Source organism: Microtus pennsylvanicus, chromosome 18, assembly GCF_037038515.1.
Source record: "Microtus pennsylvanicus isolate mMicPen1 chromosome 18, mMicPen1.hap1, whole genome shotgun sequence".
In the NCBI taxonomy this organism is placed as follows: Eukaryota; Metazoa; Chordata; class Mammalia; order Rodentia; family Cricetidae; genus Microtus; species Microtus pennsylvanicus.
The window spans coordinates 35,608,764-35,630,968 of NC_134596.1; the positions used below are offsets into that span (position 1 = coordinate 35,608,764).

At 38.2% G+C, this 22,205-nt stretch overlaps 1 protein-coding gene across 21 annotated transcripts in view; it reads right to left on the reverse strand.

The window, feature by feature from the left end:
• Dlg2 (discs large MAGUK scaffold protein 2) overlaps nt 1-22,205 on the reverse strand; it is a 1,657,078-nt gene that overhangs the window by 1,033,449 nt on the left and 601,424 nt on the right. For 2 of the 21 annotated variants that reach the window (XM_075952993.1, XM_075952986.1), the window contains exon 1: nt 21,002-21,663. The exons of 16 other annotated variants lie outside the window; for them this stretch is intronic. In XM_075952993.1, coding sequence (XP_075809108.1) covers nt 21,002-21,103 — 102 coding nt within the window. In that variant the 5' untranslated portion in view covers nt 21,104-21,663. Of the gene's footprint in view, nt 1-21,001; nt 21,667-22,205 lie in introns of those variants that run through there. 3 more of the 21 variants (XM_075952997.1, XM_075952988.1, XM_075952994.1) reach the window with 3 other exon arrangements.

Here is a 22,205-nt window from a genome sequence, read left to right on the forward strand (position 1 = left end):
TGACATGACAAGCTACATCTAAGAATAAGCCTGTTTACTCCTAGGCCCATTGGCATCTCTGTCTCTTGGCTAAATATAGACACGCTTGGAATACAAAGCAATTTAAGTCAGGTGAACTCAGATTTAATCAAATTCAGGTATAATTATTCAGATTGATAAAACACAATCAGACAATGATTATTTACTTTTTTCAAAACAAATTTGGTTAGAAAAACACATTAAAATTGCTTTTGTATAGTTTTTGAGTGCAATTATGTGGATTTGAAATACAAATACCTCTAATGCTTATACGCTTAGCCATGCAGAGTTCCAGGCCATTAACGTCTATTATCTCGCTTAATTGTCTCAACAATTCCATGAGTTGGAACTATTATTATCTCTATTTTTTCAGACAAGCAAACCAGTCTCTCAGAGTTTATTTATCCACAGTCGTTCTTGAAAAAGAGGAAATATTCAAATGCAAACTATTCTGGCTTAAGCATGCACGTTATTGCCACATGCTTTTATAGCTTTCCTTTATAAAATATGTCTATGATAATTTAAAGTTTGGCTTAATTAGGTGCATCCAAATTAGCATTATGGCAACGCAGACTTAGTCTGGTTCAGAGATATGAGATGCATTTATTTTTCACCATCAATAGTAATGTGTTTAGTCATGATGTCCTTAGAAAAACACAATTACGTTTTGTACAACCAATTTCTCCCCACTAATTTGCTTTGAAAATTCAATTACTCATTTCAATTAGGTATTTTATTTAATGTCTATCATCAAAGAAACATGTACCAATATAATATTAAAAATACTTCACTTGAAATTCTTAATTACTCTAAATATGTCAGGGGATTCTTTCTACAAAAAGTACATAATAGTGTTTGCATGGAGCCTTCTCTGGTAACTCATTAAAAAGATAATACAACAGTAATATAAAGGTAGGGAGCCAAATCCTGAGATAGATGTATCTGGTCCAAATCCTCAAGCTTCTAATATTTTCCATTTGTACACAATTGATTTAAACTGCTTGTAAGGTCTGACTGCAAGCTGGCACTGGGCTAGACATCTTTAAGTAGCACATGATTTACTCCTGTACAGTACAATGCCTGTCGCCTGTGACATGAAAAAGCAGAGGTGGGATTTGATCAAGATATTTTAATACAGGCTTAAGTATCAGAACAAAGAGAAAGGCTCATAGAAGAAAACAGGACATACCCAATAACTTGGGTGTAGACGTCACAAAGAAAAGCCCCAGAAAACCAAGCTCTTAGATGGAATCTACAAATGAGTAAACCAAGGACCAGAAAGGTTTAGCTATTTGTTTTGACCACAAAGAACTAAATCCAGAGCAAAAATTCAAATCTGTTGTTTAGATGACATCACTGAGTTTTTTAATCTAGTAATTGTAAAAGATATCTACTGTAGGCTGTATAATCTAATTGTATTTCGGGAGCTATTATCTTGTATGGTATAAATTTTGACTCTGCTATGTGTTAATTATTATTTTATAATATATAATACAATATATATCTGAGAAAATTAAATATCTTCTTATATCTGGAATTAATGACACAAACACGAGTCATTTCTAAAGCACACTTGCATTAAAATTAGCATATAGCTAATTTTTAAAATTTAGCTTAATATACCATTTTTATTTCTATCATAATTCATTACTATTAAATTTCAACATGGTAATTTTAGGTATTTTAATGTAATTCTGAAAGCACGATGTTATAAAAACAAAATATAAAATTTCATCACTATCTTTGTCTCTGTGTGTGTGTGTGTGTACTGGGCAAAATGATTTTCATAATATTGCTGCTTTTATAACTCATGATTTCCAGGCAGTTTCTGAATAATGTTTTATAATAAAGGGGACATTTATTCTTGCATAGTCAACACTCAGTGCCCTAATCCTTTCCCATCATCTTGTCTAGCATTCAGAATGCCCAAGCCCTGGTAACCTGAGCAACACTTTCATATCCTGGATTTTTTTTTGGAAAGAACATTTACAGACATACTTTGTAGCCAAGCAGATACAGAAATGTAGTACAAAGTGTGAGACCAGGACTTGGTTTTTCTAAACTGCAAAGATGTGGGTACTAGAGCATATATTATCTGTGCAACTTGATTTAATTGTCATTATTGATGTAAGAAAGCCCTGCTCACTGACTGTTTATGAGATGTGCCCCATAGAAGAGTATACTCTGTTTGGGGGGATGGAGAGCATTGTGTTACCAAAAGACCTTAGCAAGAGTTAGACATTGTATAAACACAGATTTAAATAATAAGGGAGAAAATGGTTGGGATTCTTCCAAGCCAGCAACTTCAGAATAATTTTTACAATATTCAGCTTTAACCTAGGCCTGAATTTCTAACTTAGCATGTGGTGCAAAGCCTTTTCCTATCCACTCTCCATCTCCAACTCCTGATGTTCTCTCTCTCTCTCTCTCTCTCTCTCTCTCTCTCTCTCTGAAATAATTCAGTGCACAACCAAAGAACACCTCCATTTTATACTTTTTGTTTTGAGTAATAGAAGAATATTAGAATGGCTTCTATAATTCAAGAAGCCAATACTCATATCAATAGGGGAAAGTAATGGGGCATATTTTAGAAACTATAACAACTTCAATCTCAACAGCTTATATCAAATATAGTCTGTGGCATTTCCAAGTAAAATGATTGAAGATGTTCACCTAATCTATCTGATCATTTTCCTCAAGTGTAAAATGAATATAACTGGGCCAATGAGATGGCTCAAAGGGTAAAAACACTTGCTGTCCAAACCTGAATACCTGTATTCAATCCCCATAACCCACATAAAGTTAAAGGAAAGAACCAACTTCACAAAGTTGTATAGATGTATCATGGCTACATCCCATGCACATACTTCATATGTACACAGGTAAGCAATTAATAATGTTAATACGTAAATATAAATAACAAAAACTAAATACGTATAACTACATAGGTCATTAACTTGAGCATTAAGTATATATAGTGAATTAAGCACTTAGGACACTTGTAATCCAGAGCACATACGAAATAAATGACACTTTCTTAATTTACTTCCTTACTACAAGTGCCTAAGGTAGCAAGAGCCCTTAAAGTTCACGAAATTATATAATACTTTCTGAAGGTATTATTCTACAACTAACAGTATCATTTAACTTGCCATGTATCACTTTAAGATAGGCACGAACAATATTTACTGTATTCATCACTGAGTCAAGAAAAAGTAATTAGAAAAGATAATTGGCAGTGCAGTAAAATCAAACAGAAATGTCTAGAGAAGCCAGTCTCAGAAGACAGAAATGAAAAATTCAAAAAGCCAAAAAAATAGCTGTCTTCAATTTCCACGAGTATTATGTAAAAGTTAACTTGTACTGAGACATTTTGAGATATCTTTTTATAAAATGAGACTTCATAGCTGGAAAACATAGTTACTCTGTGGGAGAAAAATAAAACTGATCAAGTATGGCTCAGCTAGATATCAGAAGGATAAAATATTTCCACCAATCGGACATCAATCAAACACACTGTTGAAATAGCATAGCATTGTGATGCTCTTATTGGTTTTCACATTGCATCATTTATCTCAGACATTTGCAAAGTCTAAGAGGTCAGAACAGCTCCTCCATTGTGAAGAACAGGATAGACTGAGCGTTTCAAAGACCTGTTCTGTCTCATTGCAAAGGCCTCCTCTTATGAAAACATGATTATTCCAGAAGACATGAGAGACAACATGAGCAAAGAAAGGCAGAGGAACCCAGAGGAACTGCCAACCAGGCTTCAGCCACCCTGACTCTTCCCTCAGCCTGAAGCCTGCAGTCAGCTACTGAAGGACCTTCTGCCAGCACTCTAGTTTGCCACTTAAACTTCTGCCAAGACATATGTATCAGTCCTGGATCCTGGAGAGCCTCCAGCTCCTGCTTCATCCCAGCTCTCAGGCTAGAATTCCACAGACAAAAGTAGCACGGGACTAAGTGTGTTCTCCAGACCAAGGCATAGCCATGCCAGGAAGTCACCTTGTCTCTCTTTTGGATCCACTCCCAATCCTGGGTACCTTAGACCTTTTATGAAATTCTCAAGCTTTTGATCCTAAACCTTTCTCTTTATTCCATATATCTTCTTGTTTCCTTAAAGATCCCTCAAGAGGCAAAACTATTTCCTTGAATGGATCATGCCTGCCTGAATTTAAATCTGAGCACTTGTCTTGATAGCCTGGTGACTTTAGATGCTATTTTACCGCTGTGAATTTGGGTTATTTTGTTTTCATTATCACAAAAATTTTGATATTTACTTCCAATAATTATTTTTGAGGGAAAAATGTTTAGCAAAGCCTCTCGTTTAAAATAACTACGTATTACTTTGGTCCAGAATCCTCATCCTAACTACTTAGTGTAGGGTTTGTTGCTCTGTGAATGCTACTTCTGCATATTCAGGCTATTGGAAGTTTCACAATGACTCTGAAGGTATTTGCACAGTTCCACACCCATTTTTATTTTCTGTCTCAATGAAAAACTGAGACCAAGACAACTGTAGAGAGATTCCCACAGTAGACCTGGTTTTAGAAGAAAAACCTTGCAATAGCTGGCACCAGGAAGGCTCCTCACCACCTTTCCACTGTCTTCAGTGTCTTTGTCTCTCTCTGTGACTCTAGGGGCTCGGACACACTAGAGAAAAATGTATTTAATCAAGACTCACAATTGCTTCATCATGCCAGATGAAGGAAGCATCCACAGGCTGACACTCACTGAGCCACCTTCCTTTTGCAGAAAAAAAAATGAATATGCGGACTTTTGGAGAAGACAGAAAGGTGCTGCAATTCACATTTAGATTTGAGCAAAGGCTTAAAAACACTGTGGCAAACAGGTTTTACCCAGAGGAGGAATAGGTGTGGAAGTCAGTGGTTCTGTAAATAAAGGAAGCAGGTGCTAACATTCAGATTTTCAAGCCGTCTTCGGCAAGTGATGCCCCCTCAGTTAAACAAAGCTCAATTTCCCAAGGTGTGAATTGGAGTCTTTTTCAAAACAGTAGCATGATTAGGCACTTTGGTCTTAGAAGCTAAGGTTAAGGGGAGAAAAGGCTTTTAGCATGAACGTTTGATGAGATTAACACAGGCAAATTATCCAAGTGTTCAGCTTTGAAAATATTTGTGGAAGCTGAAAAGAAGAAACTCTTTAAATAGGAAGATCCATATGAACTTCTGAGTCATAATTTTACCGACTCCCATAGCTTAAAAACATATTAAATCCCATACACCCATATATCAGTTAAGTATGTAAAGGTCTCTCTCTCTCTCTCTCTCTCTCTCTCTCTCTCTCTCTCTCTCTCTCTCTCTGTGTGTGTGTGTGTGTGTGTGTGTGTGTGTGTGTGTATGTGTGTGTGTGTGTGTGTGTGTAGGAAAAAGCATGTGGAGTTCATCTTGGAACAACACAGCCTCAGATCACTTTCTAAATGCTTTAGGTAATAGCAACAACAGTGCCCAAAAGTTTATGGTAAAGTCCTTGCTTGCTTGTCTTAACTCATAACCACCTTTAATTCTTACAGTATGTGTTTTCATAAACCGTTGTCATCACATATGCACATTGGATGAATCTTCGAGAATTTAAATATTTTTTCCACATCCTCAGGCCACTAATCACTCAATTTTTCAAGTCTGCTTCCCTGCCTCTGTAATAAGCTATTTTTACAAATGTCAATTTCTAAGCTTCCAGGGGTTAAATCTAGGCTTTAGAAAGATGTTTTTTTGTTTGTTCTTGTTGTTGTTTTTGTTTCGTTTTTTAATCCTGAAAAATATTTTAAAGGGGAAAATCATTTTCCTTCAGAGTATGATATTCAGACTTAGGCAGTCATGTGTGCCTGCCCCCACTAAAGTTTGGAATGCTATTTGACTCCTGACCCTTGGATTCCTTATTCATAAGATGGGACGTGTCTCTATAATCATCCCTTCTTATACACAACAAATGACCACCAGTGCCTATTATGTGCCCATTTACCACAAAGACCGTTCAGGTACAGGGATACAGCATTAAATGAAAGAGCCTAGATGTCAAGAATATACCTATATCTTGTATACGCAGCCCAGAATACACAGAAGAATGACAAAAGATGCCCAAGGGTTTTGATGTTCAAATAGCTTGACTGCTATTGATCAGAATTTTTCCTATGTAACTAATACAACCATTTTCTTATTTTTCCCTTTCTCGTCCTCCTCTACATGGTACTTCTAGGTCACAGCCCTGCTTAATCACAATCTACAGGTAATGGCTGGCTTATTCTTCGATATGTATGATATTTTTAAAGAGATATGTGAGCACACATACGCGCACATTTTCATTTCTAGAAAGGGTGTGAGGTGGCATATCGGTTAACTTAAGAACCTTTCTGCTGACGGCTCTTAGCAACAGTCTTTAACAGTTCTGCCTACTTGGCCAGAACTGTCTTTAAGGGAACGAAGCATTCAAAGTCCTTTAGTGACAAATGGAAAATAAATGACTTCTAACAGGACTTAAATTCGGAAATCCGTTCACAGGAGTTGGCGAGTCTCCTTGAAATAGAGAAGACGTTGACGCAGCAAGCCTGCCACAGCATGCCGGTTTCCAACAGCACCTTTCCTTGCAACATTTGGTGACTCCACATCTAACAAACCCGGGGCTTGTGTCACAAAGATGCCAGGGTCCTGTGGGATTGTTACACCAGGATCTCATCATAGAGAGAGAAAGGCAAAGTCCCAAAAGTCCTCCTGCAAATCATTCCATTCTTCGAAAGGCAGTGGATAATATCTAGATTCTGAGGTTGTCAGGGGGATTAAAGCTGCTATCAGTTCACAAGCAGGAGAACCAAAGCAAATCCCTTTGCACTGCTGAAAACCTATGAATTGCTTTAATGTATGTAGCCCGTCTCCTCAAATATGTGTGACTGTGAAGGCTACACTTAATAGTCATCCATTCTTCCATTCACTACCCCCACAATGAGCTCCAATTGACTTCTGGGTCTTAGTTCAAGACTGAACGTTCATTTATTGTTTACTAAACATCTCATTGTTATTGATAATTTCATAATGTGGAGTCCAAGAGAAATTAAATGCATTTAAGATTCTCCTAAAATGTCAAAGCTGAAATATTAGGGACATCATTATGTAGAACAAAAAGGGGTCCATGGGAAGGTTCTGAGAAATAAGAAAAATAAGAAAGAAATTATATAATCTTATTGTTATCTCAAAAAGAAAAAAAGTAGGGTATGCTCTTCTCTGAAATAAATGCTTAATTTGAAATAGAATTACATATATCCATTATTCTATAAGAATAATTGATTGAGTAGTTGGTATGTTGAAGTCAGCAAGTTAGTACACATGTATTCAAGTGACATCCCAGACTCCTCTGTCCCTTATAATGCCTTAAGTCTTGTGAAAACTCAGGATAATTTGAAAGAAAAACAATTTCATAACTCCATGCAAACAGAGAGGGTCTGGTGGAAGTCTTCTGGGTTAGATGACACAAACTGATCACACACACACACACATACACACACACACACACACAGAAATAATAATAGCATTCATTGCCTCTTTGGAAAACATCCATACCATTGTCAGCCATAGAATACATGTAGAAGAGAACAAATGTTTATTTGCTAAATAAACTCATAATGCTCTTACTGGCAAGTGGCATTTTATAAGCAACAATTAAAAAAACAGTACAAGGTGACAAAAGACAAAACGTCAAATGAATTAATACAGATAAATTTGGGAGTTCTGACGAGTCAGACAGTAGGCAAGAAAAGGAATTCACATTGTCTTTATATCAATGTCACTTATTTGACAATAAATAATCAAGCTCACATTTGGTACAGGAACCATCTCAATGATATTTTACAAGTGCATATCAAAACACTTTTACAGAAAGTACTACAATTTATCAGTTGGATTGAATGAAATTTACTCTACTATGTGTACCAAAGATTTTTAAAAACACCATCACCTTTGGGCACAATGGCATATCCTCAAGTGAGTCCCAAATTTTGACAAATTTGCTTCTCCATACATGTAGGGAGAAAATAACCTTGAATTTTAAATAGAGTTCAAAACCAACAGGAGCTGGATTGCTGTAATCCTATTTAAGTCCACTCATTATCTCTTAATTTTCTAAATATTTAGTTACATCAGAATGGAATTTGCCATGGTTTTTTCTTAGCATATTCAGAGGGAATAGTTAAATAAAACATCATTAATTAAATGAGAAGACACAACTTAGACCAACATTTGGAAATAGAATTGTATTCTTTTTTGAGTAAATATTTTCTTTAAAGATCTATAAAAACAAAATTTATACCAGTGTAACATATATATTCAAAATTAAAGAGCACTGTGATATGATAAAGTAAAATAGCACTTTTGGGGGTTATATTTTTTAGGTTGATCATAAAATTTGGGAATTTTCATGCTAGACTTAGAGGAAACACACACACACACACACAGTGTATTATGATCTAGAAACATCTAAAACTAGCTATTGATTGATTATAAGTAGAAAGCTGATTTTAACTTAGAATAAATTTACATGCTTGTACTTTGCCTCCTATGAATGCAAGCATACCTAAAATTTGAGCCACTTTTACAAAGAGTTATAGCTTTTCATTTAAAGATATATTGGACCTACAAATCCACATAGGACAAAGATGAGAGATTTGAGCTCAAGTAGATTCTTGTTGAGTTCCTTGACACCAGAAGTATAAATAACTAACAAAAGAGCGATACACAAAATTCGTTTGGACGTCTTGGATTTCTGAAGTGAATTGCAATGGTTTGAGAAGGGCTGGAGAGGTAATAGTTTAGTCAGTACAGTTCTTGATATGCAAGCATGGGGGCCTGAGTTCCAATGTTTTAACACCCATATCAAAAGATGAGCACAAATCTTTAATCCAAGTTTTGGGGGATGGATACAAAAGGATCTCTGGAGTCCACTGGCCAGTCATCCTATTGGATCAATGTGCATTAAGTTCAGCGAGATATTCAATTTCAAAACAATAAAATGAAAAGCAACACGGTAAGATACCTGGCATTGACCTCTGGTCTCCACATACATGTGTGTAAACATACAGATGTGCAGACATCCACATGACTGTCTATGCGCATGCATGCATACATATTGCACACACATACAATAACAGTAAGAAAATAGAAAATATGGAAAAGAAAGGCAGCTCTGTTTCCAGCTGGCTTGACAATATATTTTTACTTCTGTCTGTTCAAGGGACTCGACAGCCATTGTATTTCCACGGCAAGTGCTGCCTACAGAATGTTATGAATCAGACGGGGAAAGGGACCCACAGCCTGAATTCATTCTCTTACTCCTGTTCTCTGAAACACTCATCTGTCTTCATTACACAGGTGCAATTTTACTGGAAGGAAACATGTGTTCTCACAGCTGTTCTTAGCAGAGGTTTTTGCTTTTTATGCATTCTCTGAGGGTAATCTCTGCCATTCCAGATTCAGGCAGATACCATTCCTTTGTTTGATCACATAAATTAGTGGTAAGGGGCAAGCCACAGGCCAGGGTTCCTCTTTCTGCCCTGGGCATTATCCCAGAACTATCCTGGCACAGTAGTCTGTAAGAATAGTTAACTGTTAAGAAATGCTTAGTGTTTGACAAACAAGGAAAAGGGACTTTGAACCAGCTTAGAGTTGGGATCTAGAATTTCACCAACAGGGCCAAAGACTTTGTGACTTTGTGGCTTTGACCTAGGCTAAGAGCATCAAATATATACATGTAAGAAAGTGTCACCATGAAACCCATTATCATATACCATTAGTACATGCTAAAAACTAAAACCATGTACAAATAAAAGGAGGCATTTTAAAATACCTGGAACTCTGAATGACACTAAGGAGAAATGGACTGTTACTAAACATCTCTAGTGAAGAGAATTTCCAACTCAGGATTCTTCCCTTTCCTAGTGTTAACTCCACTGAATTGCTGTTGAAGGTGAGAAAATAAACTTCTTTTAAACGAATACCTATCTGTTAATGATAGGCATTATTTGAAAATATAAAGAAGATGAAGATGGGAGTTTCTTCCTAGTGAATCTAAAAAGCCATTACACAGACCTAACTTTAAGGAAGCAGGCAACACTGTGACCATCTCCACACAAGTTCCTCAACGAAATACAATTTACCGCGTTACTGGGGAAATGAAGGCACAGTCTATGTAGCCCTAGCCTCCTACTTCCTTACAGCTATTTTTATTTTCTCATAAACTTTTCAAGTGTAAAACCTCAAACCTCCAGGCTGCAGAAGATGTCTTTGCCCCCTCCAGCGAAAACAGGCATCCGGTGTCCTACAATCAGTGAGATCATACCTCTCTACCCCCCGCTGCTGCAGATAAGAACCTGTCGGTATTTTCATTATAAAACCGTTTTTGTTCCCCAAGCCTGAGAGACCAACCATAGCAATTTACTGGGAAAATAGCTCCAGTAAAGGGCAATGTACAAGACTCAAGTAAGAAGTGAAAACGCTTTCATTTTATGGAACTCAAGAAAGGTTTATTTGAGAATAAGAGGTCTAGAGAACCCCTAGGTTTGTTTGTTTATTTGGGGTGACCATTCTACCTTCAGAGTAAAGAAAATAAGGTTCGCTGGTATTTCAAACATAAATCCAAGGCATCATATTTTAGGAAATAAGTTATGCACTTGGACACCATTGGGCAACTGATAAGAGGTATCACATGGTTTCTAAGTTGGGTGCCCATGAAGTGTTCTCTGAGAGCTGGAATCATCCTCTCGGACTCTGAGATGAAGGAATGGAGGAAAAGAATGATGTTGAACCAGAACTAATCAAAAGGGATAAAACAGAATGTGTTACTGATAGGCTAAAGAAAAGTGCTTGGTGACACCGCAGGGAAGGTCGGTTCGCTAGAGATAGTATTTGATCTGGTTATCAGAAGCCCTCTGCTTCTCTACTACTAAGTCTTACATGTAACAACAGGAAGGATTTTTTTCTGGGTGGTTTCAGTACTATGTAAATGCAAATAAAAGTAAACAGGAAGGAAGTTCCTCTGGGGAACCGAGAGAAAGAAAACAATATTTACCTAATGAATACTGCACAGCGGACATTGTTTTGGTAGTCTTATTTGGTTTGTGTGATGAGCTAAATACACACAGTTCTCTCCACTGAATGGACAGGGGAAACTGAAACTCCTGGGTGGTGAAAGGGCTCCTCCAAGATCGTACGGCTAGAGCTCTTATCACACCATTCTTAATGCCACGCTTGCCATCTGCCTCACTGTTGGCCTGCCAGAGCACACTCAGGCTGCCGACTGACCCTAGTATCCGCACTTATTACAGTCAGCAGGGTAGAGTATAATACAACGCACCACTCACTCTTCTCCATGTCCTCTTCCAGCTAATAGACAGGCACACACTCTAGTCAGGCCACTCTCTTCTATATTCTTTTGACATTTCTCCGCCACACACAGAAAGAGAAAGAAAAGCAAGGAGTTGGGACATATTGATTGAAGATAGATTTGAAACTCACATCAATCTGTTTTCCTTTGTGATCTAATCAAAGATGATTTAGAAAGGCCAGAGAAGGTTCAATCACTTTCAAAGGGCTTTCTATAACTCCATCACAAGCTGCCAGTGATTCTTTTTTTCCCTTTATGGCTCATTGCTGGCAGAAGAGATCACCATTCTAACAGAGGAAAAGAGTAAACTGAGAATATAAACTATTTGCAGAGCTTCACTTACTATTAGCAGAGCATATAAAGAGATACTATCAGAGGGGAAGACTAATGTCCCTCCTCTTGAAGGTCCATATTCTAAGTAAGGTGTAGAGTGATTCATTTCAAGGCTTTAGACAACAGGTTTGTAAACACCAATAATATACCAAAAGCTCATTCGTTCAACTCTCCCTGTTGTTTTCTTTGTTTGTTTGATTTGTTTTTTGTTTGTTTATCACACATGTTTCTTAGTACAAACTGAAAGTGTTCTAATACAAGGACTATACTTTATTGTGATTTGATTGATTGATTGATTGATAATTCTAAAATGCCTTTTGTAAAGCTAAATATAGAAGATGGTCTAGGGACAATTAGAAATGAGTTGTTGGGCAAGTATATTCACATCCCTCCAAGTGGAGAATGTTTGAAAGAATTCGCTAAGCATGGGGATCCACAGGGGAAAGCATGTGGCCCCTACCCTTAACTCACAGGTCAATCAGCACATTCATGGTCAACATTTTGTTTGAGACCTTGTGAAAGTGGAATCACTAGCTAGGGTTGGTTACTTCAGATGTAAGACACTAGTATCATTAATTCCAGGCTGTGATGTTAGTGACTATGAAACAAACTGACATTTTATGTTGTCATTTCACAAATGAAATGTTTAAACCACCTCAGAATCTTGGACACACAGAGTCTACAAAACGAATGCAATGGAAGCATTCTCAAAATAGCATTTTATATTAATAAACATGCTAACACATGTTGACGTTTAAAATATATTTTGTTATTTATAGTTTCCAGGAGTTATTGTTTGCAATATTTTATTGTTTGACTTAATCATGTAAAAAATTTTTCAGAAAAATATTGTTCTATGACCACCAACATTACAATGGATAATGTGTTTCGAAGTCTGACAAGAACACTCATACATGTGAAATGCTAATAAAGTGGCTTTGATTGGATAACACTGTGCTACAGTGAGACCTATGGCTAATCTGTGATTTATAACAAAGCAAAACCATCCATGATGCTAAGAGATTTTACCTTTTGTTGCATCAATTTATCTATGGTATGGAGGGTCTATTGTATTTGTGATCATTAGCTCTCTGCAGACAAAAGTGTATAACTGATGATGCAATGTATAGATATCCCTTGCCAGATGCCTGTCAGAAGTCAGAGTTTCACCTAAATCGATCCATTCAGCTATTTTGCTTTGTAAATGTAAGAGTATGCACAATTAAATATAATGATATGTATATGACTATATATATTATATATAACTATATGTAATTATATATATATATAGCACATATACACACATACCAAGAAGAGTTAATATTTCACTCCAGAAAATACTCCATAGCAGTCATCCAGAAAGAATGCCCTTTCTGTTCTATTCAGGTCCATCGTTAGGAAAGTAAAATGCTTTATTTACACAGTTTACCAAATTAACTTTTAGTCTCATCCAGAAACAACTGGAAGATAGACACAAGGCAGCACTTATTTCATGGCCCAGTTAGGTTGCCACATAAAATTAGCCTCCACACAAGGCAACTACAACAAGGGGATTTAGCCTGTGCTTCAGACAACATGATCTCTAGAAAGTAAGATACTTCAGTATACTATACAGGGTGAACTCTTTGAGATGGCGATAACAAAATGTATAATATTTTCCACTTCTATTCACTGAGGATGTATTTATTACCACTCACTCCTTTATTTTATAAATATTTATTGAATAGCTTACAAAACTGCACAGTTCATTTTGCTGCCTCTTTTAGTTGTTATTTGAATAAAATGAAAATAATATATAGCTCACAGGAAATAGAATTTACAGCCAGACAGCAAAATCGAGGTGTGAACCGCACTAGTTGCTAGAAGTAGTTCAAAGGAGACCAGGAGTAATTTAGTTCACAAAGAATCAAGTAATTTTACCTTCAGGACTTCAGAAAATTTCCTAAAATTCCCTAAGTAAGTATGAGGGAAAGGCTCCATAAAATATCAGCTTTCTCGGGATCCTGAAATCTCACTCAACACTTTTTCCGTAAGAATATTTTAATGGCAGAGTCATCATCTACCATCCTTATTTATTTCATCTTGGGGGCTTTCTCCCAAAATCTAACATGAACCACCAAATGTTTAAAAGCCCTTGAACCAGCGTGTGTGAGTGTCACAGGAGACACGGCCCAAGCAAGGTGCTTGTGTGCTCCTCAGCACCTGCTTCAGCCCTTAGCTCATTTGCACTTTCTCTTTCTAGGTCAGGTTTAATCTAGGATTTTGGAAGTATGGTTTACAAAACCTTCTAGGTTCCCTCATCCTGTAGCATTAAAACCCTTTAATAATCAATGTACTGGTAAGTTAAAATATGTCTCTTTTTCAGACATACATTTCAATGCACCTGACTGGAATCTATACCATTTCTAACAGTGAGCAGAATGGATTTAATAAAAATAGAAAACAAATGTATTGAACATTTACCGCATTCCTAGCAATGTGCTAAATGCTTTCATCTTGATATCTCACATTACCCTTTACCAGCCAGCAGGGTGTTGTTTTCCCTGCTTCGCATGATGAAATGTGGCCCATATTCCCCCTTTCCTCACCTGGAATCCCAGAACTCCCTGCTGGCAGTTAGGAATCATGGCATATAAACAATAACACTGAATTGGAAATGGGAAGACCTGGTTATAGCTATGACTCTGACCTTGAGTAGGGCACCTCCTGTCTACATGATTTAGTAACTTCCTGTGGGAAATGAGAGCGCGCGTACCATGAAAAATGATGTGTTGACTCAAACTCCTCTCCGAAGACACAGGCTTAGCTACTTCTTATACAATAAGGCTGCGTCCTCTGGAGAGTGTGCCTTGAATTCAAATTCACACATGTTCCCAGAGAGACGGGAAATTTACTTACAGCTTAAATGCACTTGTAGAAAAGAACTTGGTATCTGAAAGAACACTGCAGCTATTCTGGAGACGAAAGAAGACTCTATAGCTAAAGTAATTACATTCAAATTTTAGCTCAGCTATCCAGAAGCCATGCGACTTTCTGGATCTGTTTCTAAACTATGTGCAGATTGCTTCCCTAACAATAACATGAAAGTCATCTCTGTATGCATTTCAAAGGGGCAGTGTAAAAACTAATTGAGGCAGCATTTGTAATGTGTTTAGTACAGTATCTATGACATGGGAGACTCTCTCTCTCTCTCTCTCTCTCTCTCTGAGTGTGTGTGTGTGTGTGTTTGTGTGTGTGTGTAGGAACAATAATGAATTAATGCCTGGATATCATAAACACTTATCTCTTTAATGTACTCAATTTGAACATTGAGGAGTTTTTCAATATTAGATATTCTTGAGATGAACTAATATAGTCAGGGGACTCACATGAACTTAAAGTTTAACAAAATTTTAATCCTATTTGTATAAGAATACGATAGATTGTCTCTTATCTATAAATTTATAACCTTGAAGGAAATATTAAAACTGGATAGAGTTTAAATATAAACTTATTGTTGGCAGTGCAAATCCATACAGTCATCCTTAAAATCAATGTAGCAACAGCCATCTTACAGCATCAGAAATTTTAAAAAGTAATGTCTTTCCTTATTCTATCCAAAGGAAATGATTTCAAATCTAAATAAGACCTATTTCCTGGGATAGATGATTATTTTTTGGTAGTAGCAAATTGGTGGAGGTCTAAATATAAGCGTGCCTAACTTACACAGCAATTAAAATATGTCTGCAAAGTCCAATGTCAGTTGAAAACATCCGAATACAAGCCCTATTCAATTACACATATACTTCTTCTGAGACAGGCTCTCGCTGTGTAGTCTAGACTGACATGATAGTGGCCCTGTTTACCTCAAGCTTGTAGTCCTCTTGTCTCGCCTTCCTGAGCTCTTGGAGTACAGCTGTGCATACACACTTAGAAATAAGCTACACACAGACCAGTGAAAGCAACACAGTCCTGGGAAAACGTAGGCTCAAATTATTAACAATTTTATCTCTACACTACTGGGATTCTGAATTCTATCTAAAACTTCTTCCCATTTTCTATTTTTGTTTCATCCAACTTACTTCAATTAACACAGATTAATATTAAAAAATATAAATGCCTAAATAGCCGAACTTTGCAGTATTAGAAGTACTCAGAGAAAAATTATCCTTCCAATGACAAAAATATACATGAGGACATGGCAATTTAGAATGCCCTGGGGAAATCATTCATTTATAAACAATCATTGCTTGATTTAAATGCATAAGCAAGAGCAAACAGTGCCACTTCTGTGTAACAAAATGAGCTGGAATGTAAGGTCTGGTCTGGGAGTAGCAGAAACTAACCAGGGCATGTGGAGGAACTGTCCGCCAGGGCAGTGCTGACACTTCCTCCTAATCTTGGGTGTGTTTAAGAGCACCCTCTGGAGGGTGGGAATTGACAGCCCACTTCTTCCTCTTTCTCCTCTTCCTTCATTTTCCCCCTCCATCATCCTGATCTATTTTGCTTCATTCCCTGGTTTATTTGTGCTCCCCTGATCACTATGGTAACTGGAATAATAACAAGTGTAAAAGCACCCAAGGTAGTACTTAGGCGGTCAGCCAAACTAAAGTCTTTCTCTCCTCTTCTTAGTTCATTAGAGCTTGGCCATTTCTCTTTCATTTGAATTTCTTCTTTTCCTCTTTTTCCATCTCTACATGTTCTGTATTCTTTTCCTCCATTACCACCATACAGAATCACCATATAAAAGAAAGAAAAGTTATTCTCCACCACATGAAGCTTATCAGTTCTCTGAGATAGAGTTTTTAAAATATCTGTTATCTATTAAAAATGGAGTTTTTAAAATTATTGTTTTAAAGGGTCTATATGATTTTGAAACATTTCTCACAACTTTTATCTATCTTAATATATCAAAGATGACATTAAAGGCAAATGATTGATCCCAAGGGTTTAATATCATGACTTAATAATTTCATTGTTCTGGTAACAAATTGATATTGGAGGGAAGGTAAAGGTGCCCTAAAACTTGAGCTGTCAATTTTTAATTAAATAGATTTATGATGTGCAACATATTTGGTTAAACAAAGTTACTACTATTGATGTATTAGAATATCCATCATTTTACAGTATGTGTGTTTGTGAGTGTGTGTGTGTGTGTGTGATGTGTGTGTCACAGTACTTAAAGGGATTACTTAAATGGGTGGCACACACCTGTAACCCCAATATTCTGGATGAGAAGCAAGATGATTGTAAGTTCAAAGATAGCCTGTGCTAAATAGCAACTTCAAGCCTAGCCTGGGATACACAGTAAGATTAAGTCTAAAAAACAAAACTAAGATACTAAACCACAATAGAAAACTTAATATATCATACATACACCTATATGTATGCATATCACAAATTGTTTATCCATTACTTGGTTTATTTTGTCGCTGCATTTTGGATCTTCTGAATAATACCTAAAGAACATGAGAATTGGCTTATTCCAAGGAATTCTGATTTCAGTTTCTTCAGACAGGTAGATAGATGGATGTATATATAGATGATAAATAGATAAATAAATGTATTTATATATACATATATATGGACTTCCAGGTCAAATGGTAGCTCTATTTTTAGTATATTAAGATACTTCATATTCTTTTCCAAAATGTCTATACAATTTAACATTCCTACTTTCAATGTATGTGTACTAAGGGACCCCTTTCTCTGCATTCTCACCAACATTTGGAATCTCTTGTCTTTTGAATAGTAAATATCCTAATGGCGTGAGGTAATATTTCACTGTAGCTTTTATCTGTACTTTCCTAATGGGACATTATGTTGAAGACCTTTCAGTATATCATCACTGGCAATTTTTCAAAGAAGTCCATTCAAATCTATCAGCTATTTTTAGAATGAGTCATATTTCAATTACATCTCTTTAAACTTCATACAGCACAATAAACAGGAAGCAAATAGTTTAAGAATAATCTTAGAATGTTGGGAAAGTTATCAAATATTCTGATTTACTGCATCACTTTGCTTTTGAAATTGTAGAGACTAGAAAGAAGAGGATGGAAGGAGAGAGTCAGGAGAACTTAACTCCTTTCCAATACAGGTACAGACAAGATAAAGAACAGGAAACTACACAGGCTGGTACTCAGAATTCCACCCCTTATTTCAGTCTATGCAGATAGGAAAGCATGGTGACATGTTAACTCTTACAAGAGAAAAGAACCTTCTAGAAATCTTTCTGTCTCATGGAAGTCCATTCCCATGAACATTGATGTATGTTGATAGCAATGAACTGAGAAAGCAGAGGATCGATCTATGGAAATCATTTTGGCAAAGGGTGCTCTGGTTTCTCTCCTGAGACTCTACCGTCACATTATTTTAGATACTCTGGAATTTAGGAAAGGGATTTAAATCACTTCTCTCAGTGGCCTTGGGATTCCTCTCATGGCGTCATTCTTGTATTTCAATGTATAATGTCCACTACAATATCTGAAATAGAGCCTAATACAGTCATAAGTAATATTTACCTGAACCGAATGATAGCCAGCATGCAGAAACGAGGGTTCTAGAGGTAGCTGACAAAATAAAACATTTGGGGGAATGGGTCTATTTTGATGACCAAATTACTCAGTAACCTTCAAATCATTACATGTTAGTAAGTTATTAAGAACACTTGGTATATTATTTCAAGGTAACAATCTGGTGTAGAAAACCAGGGTTTTAGGCTTTGCCATGCTAAGCATCATCCAGGAAAGAAAATAAATTTGCATGCTCATCTCGTTTTCACACACCCTAGATAATAACAAGATGAACACAGGTTTCCGGAAGCCCCTAATTAGCACATATTACAAGTCCTCTTCCATTGCTTAAAAAGTCAACTGGAAGAGTTTTTAGGTAGTCTCCTTAAATCAATATTGTAAGCAAGATACATGCCATATCATTTAACTTTGAAACCATAGAGAACATGAGTTGGTATTTGTTTTATGCTGAGTATTTGATAGCTGGATGAAGTAATAATATATGGGTGTTATTAATTTTTATTCTTTCATTCTGTGTATCAACATGTAAGTAGTTCCTACATAGGGACAGTGAGCCTAGAGTAACGTAACGTGAGGAAACGTGACGTTTTGTCGCATAGCCGACATAGACACGATGGTAACAAGGGCACAGTGAAAGTGTTTCCTCCTAGCAGGTCTGAGCATCGGTCTTGGGGAAGTCGGGAAAATGGCCAAAGCCACGTGAAAGCACCAATCACCTGATGAAGACACTCATCCTAGGCGTCATATGCATCTTACTCAACTTTCTTCTGCACTAATGATCTACGTAAATATGTAAACCTGTGCTTGTCACTGTGCTCATCTTATCTGAGAAAACTGAGACTTGAGAAACCACACAATAAGACATGTGAAATCTACATCTGAAGCCCCACTGTTTGGCTCTTCCCACTGTCTTGTGTCATTATCTGTTACATGATGTTGGAAAACCCCACCGTGGAGAGCAAGTGTGTAAAATACTAGTGATCTTTCTGTATTTAAGACTTGAAGATGGGAGACTTACATTGACCAATACATAACTAATCCCTTTAGAAGTATAGTTAGAGCACATTAGTATAATATTATAGTGTAGGGCTTTTGAGACTTATCATATTCAAATAACTGACAATGTAGAATGGGATAGACTGTCTAAAAGTGCTCTTTGTTTTCATGGAATGAATTTATTTTCAAAGAAGTCAATTTGGCAGAGAGAGGGGATAGGAGCACACAAGGATTGATAAGTTGTGTGGAAGGAAGGCGGATCAGTGAGGGTGCCATTCTTTCACACATCTCGTCAGTGACGAACACACAAACCCTCCATGCCCTAAGACTTATTTGAGGTTTCTCAAAAAAAGACCCATATTACCTTTTAATCTAAATATAATGTTGTTAAAGCTGATCTTGAACTTGTTTATAGACACTAAAAACCACAATAATAATTGACATTCACTTCGCCCTTAAAGACTTTTAGACAAGATGATATCTGAGAATGTTGGAGTTTGGGGGATAGTCTCAGAGATCCCCTCACCCACATACTTCATTTCACACAAAAACAGACACATAAATAAAACCCCTAAAACCCAAAGTTCTAAGGAAAGACTAGTGTCTCTAGCCACCCAGTGTAAAACGGTTATGTCTCGTGTGTCTACTCTGCCGGCCTCCTGTGAGTATTACCCATGAAGTGGAGTGTGTGTGGGCTTCACTAACTTTACCCCATTGAGCAAAGGGCCCATTCAGGCTCGGTGGCTGTCTTTCAGAACAGCAGAACTCACGGAGCGGTTGGCATTCATTTATAGGCATGCACTTTGACCTACTTCTGATGAAGTACCCCCCACCCTCGCATACACGTTCCTTTACAGATCATCTTCATAGCAACCACCAGAAGTGATTTCTAGAAACAGCTGAGTGTCGACAACACCAAGTTGTCGTTGCAAGTAAAAAGCTCCCCACTCTGTGGAGCAAAGAACAGGTCCTGAGACCATTCTCCAGCAACAACTTTGTAAACAGCCAGTTCAGGTAGTGTCCACCACAGCCAACAAGGAAGCTCGAATAAATCCCTTCAGGCTAGGCGTCCTGCACAGTAACCTCTTTCAAAACCCGGCAAACCTCATTTCCTTCTGACACTGAGCATCCTTACAAAACTCTGGGATGGGGCGATTATTTGCTGCAAACTTCGTGAAGTACAGCGCCAGGCCACCTCTTTTTAAGCTTCCTGATTTCAAAGGGACTGTGTAAAAGCGAAGACAGTCTTATAACTGAGGACTACATATCTCTAGACTTTCTGCCTGAAATAGCCATAAGCCCTTCACCTTTGAAATGCTCTTTGCAAACCAAGCGGTTCTGTTTTATTTGGAGAACTTCTCTGGTGCCAGCTACTCTAGCCGGTGGCCCTGCTCCAGGGAGTGGGAGTCAACCTAAGGCTTTCAGAAGCATCCAAACCAGCGCCCGAGAGCTAGTCACTAGCTAAAAGCAGGAAGAAATCGCAAGCACAGAGACATCTAAGGCGCCCTCTTTTCAGGAGCGCTTGCAGCTTCAGTGTGCTCCATACAGGGTCCTGTCACCGCCTAGCTACCATGCCAACACGGTCGGCTGGAAAATCATTGGGCTCTCCTGACTCCAAACCCCAGCCGGCTCCGAGAGTGGACAGAGCAGTTCCGTCCGTCACACAACAGGCAGACATACAAACAACAAAAGAAATTGTTTGCCCTCCCGGGGGAGGCCAGCATGCATTAAAAGAAGACACGAACCCCTCATCCTACCTTGCATCCAAACATCAACGACAAAGTGTTGTTGGTGCAAGCAACTTTGCAGTGGCAAATCATTGGTGTAAAACAGTCAGGGTCCTTAAGAACAGGGGACATTCCTTTCAGCTGCGGCAGTGGCAGCTCGCTGGGGGGACCCGAACTCGGTGCTCACCCAGAGTTCCCAGCGACAGCCTGGACAGCCTAGACCGAGCAGCAGCAGCTACGATCGCTGCCCCCGGTGCCCGGTGCAGCCATCCCCAGCCTAGGTGCAAACACCGCTGCCCGCAAGTACTGTGCGTCTCGGGGTCTGTCTCCCCAGGGGAACAAGGAGTGGGGGAAGGGACAGACAGAGAGCACAGAAGGGTTCCCCAGTATATGGAAATTGAAGGAGGTAAAATAAATATAAATGTAAATAAATAAATCAAAATAAAAGAAAGCGAGGCGCTTTGAGGAGGGTTCAAAGGAGGTGGGGCAATATTAGCATGTAAAAGGATGTGCCCGCCTACTCGCCCCAGTCACACTAGATTGTCAAGCAAACTGAAGGGGCTGAGATTATTTCCTCTGAAGGAAATTATAAAAAAGAAGAAAGAAAGAAAGAAAGAAAAGCCATAATGCAGTTCCCAATTTGGTAAGAAGCCAGTGGCTGGCTGCTGCAATCCAGAGTCACCGTGGGGAGCGCTGGCCCAGAGAGGTGGGAGGGAGGGGCGGGGAGAGGGAGGGAGCGGTGCACGCTGCTCGCCAGCCTGGTGGCTTGCCGGGAGCCACCAAGAAGTCTCTGACTTCGGCGAGAGGGCCATTCCCAGGGGGTGTGACCCCGAGACCACACAGGCCCCCATTACGACTGCTGCTTCAGGGTGGACAATCTCAGAGGTTGAATTCCTGGGTAGAAGACAGCGCCCAGCAGTGGAGAGACTGTCCTCCCCACCCCCATAGAAGAGCTAGTAGGAGACGGGGGAGGGGACAGTGGCCCGCAAAGAGATTTAGTGTAGAATTAGGTTCCAAATGATTTTGCTGGTTAATTCCTTCTGGGTCAGCGAGTCCACTCGCTCCCTAGGTTGGAAAAGGGACCTCAGAACCAAGCCTTTATCTGATGATGACGTTTTTTTTTTCTTTCTCAAATTCAAAAGGGAAGGACATTCTGCCCTGCCCCCCCCCCCCCACACCTCGGTGGCTAAGAGGCTCCCAGAAGCCACAGAAGTATCTATGCTGTTCTAGAAGT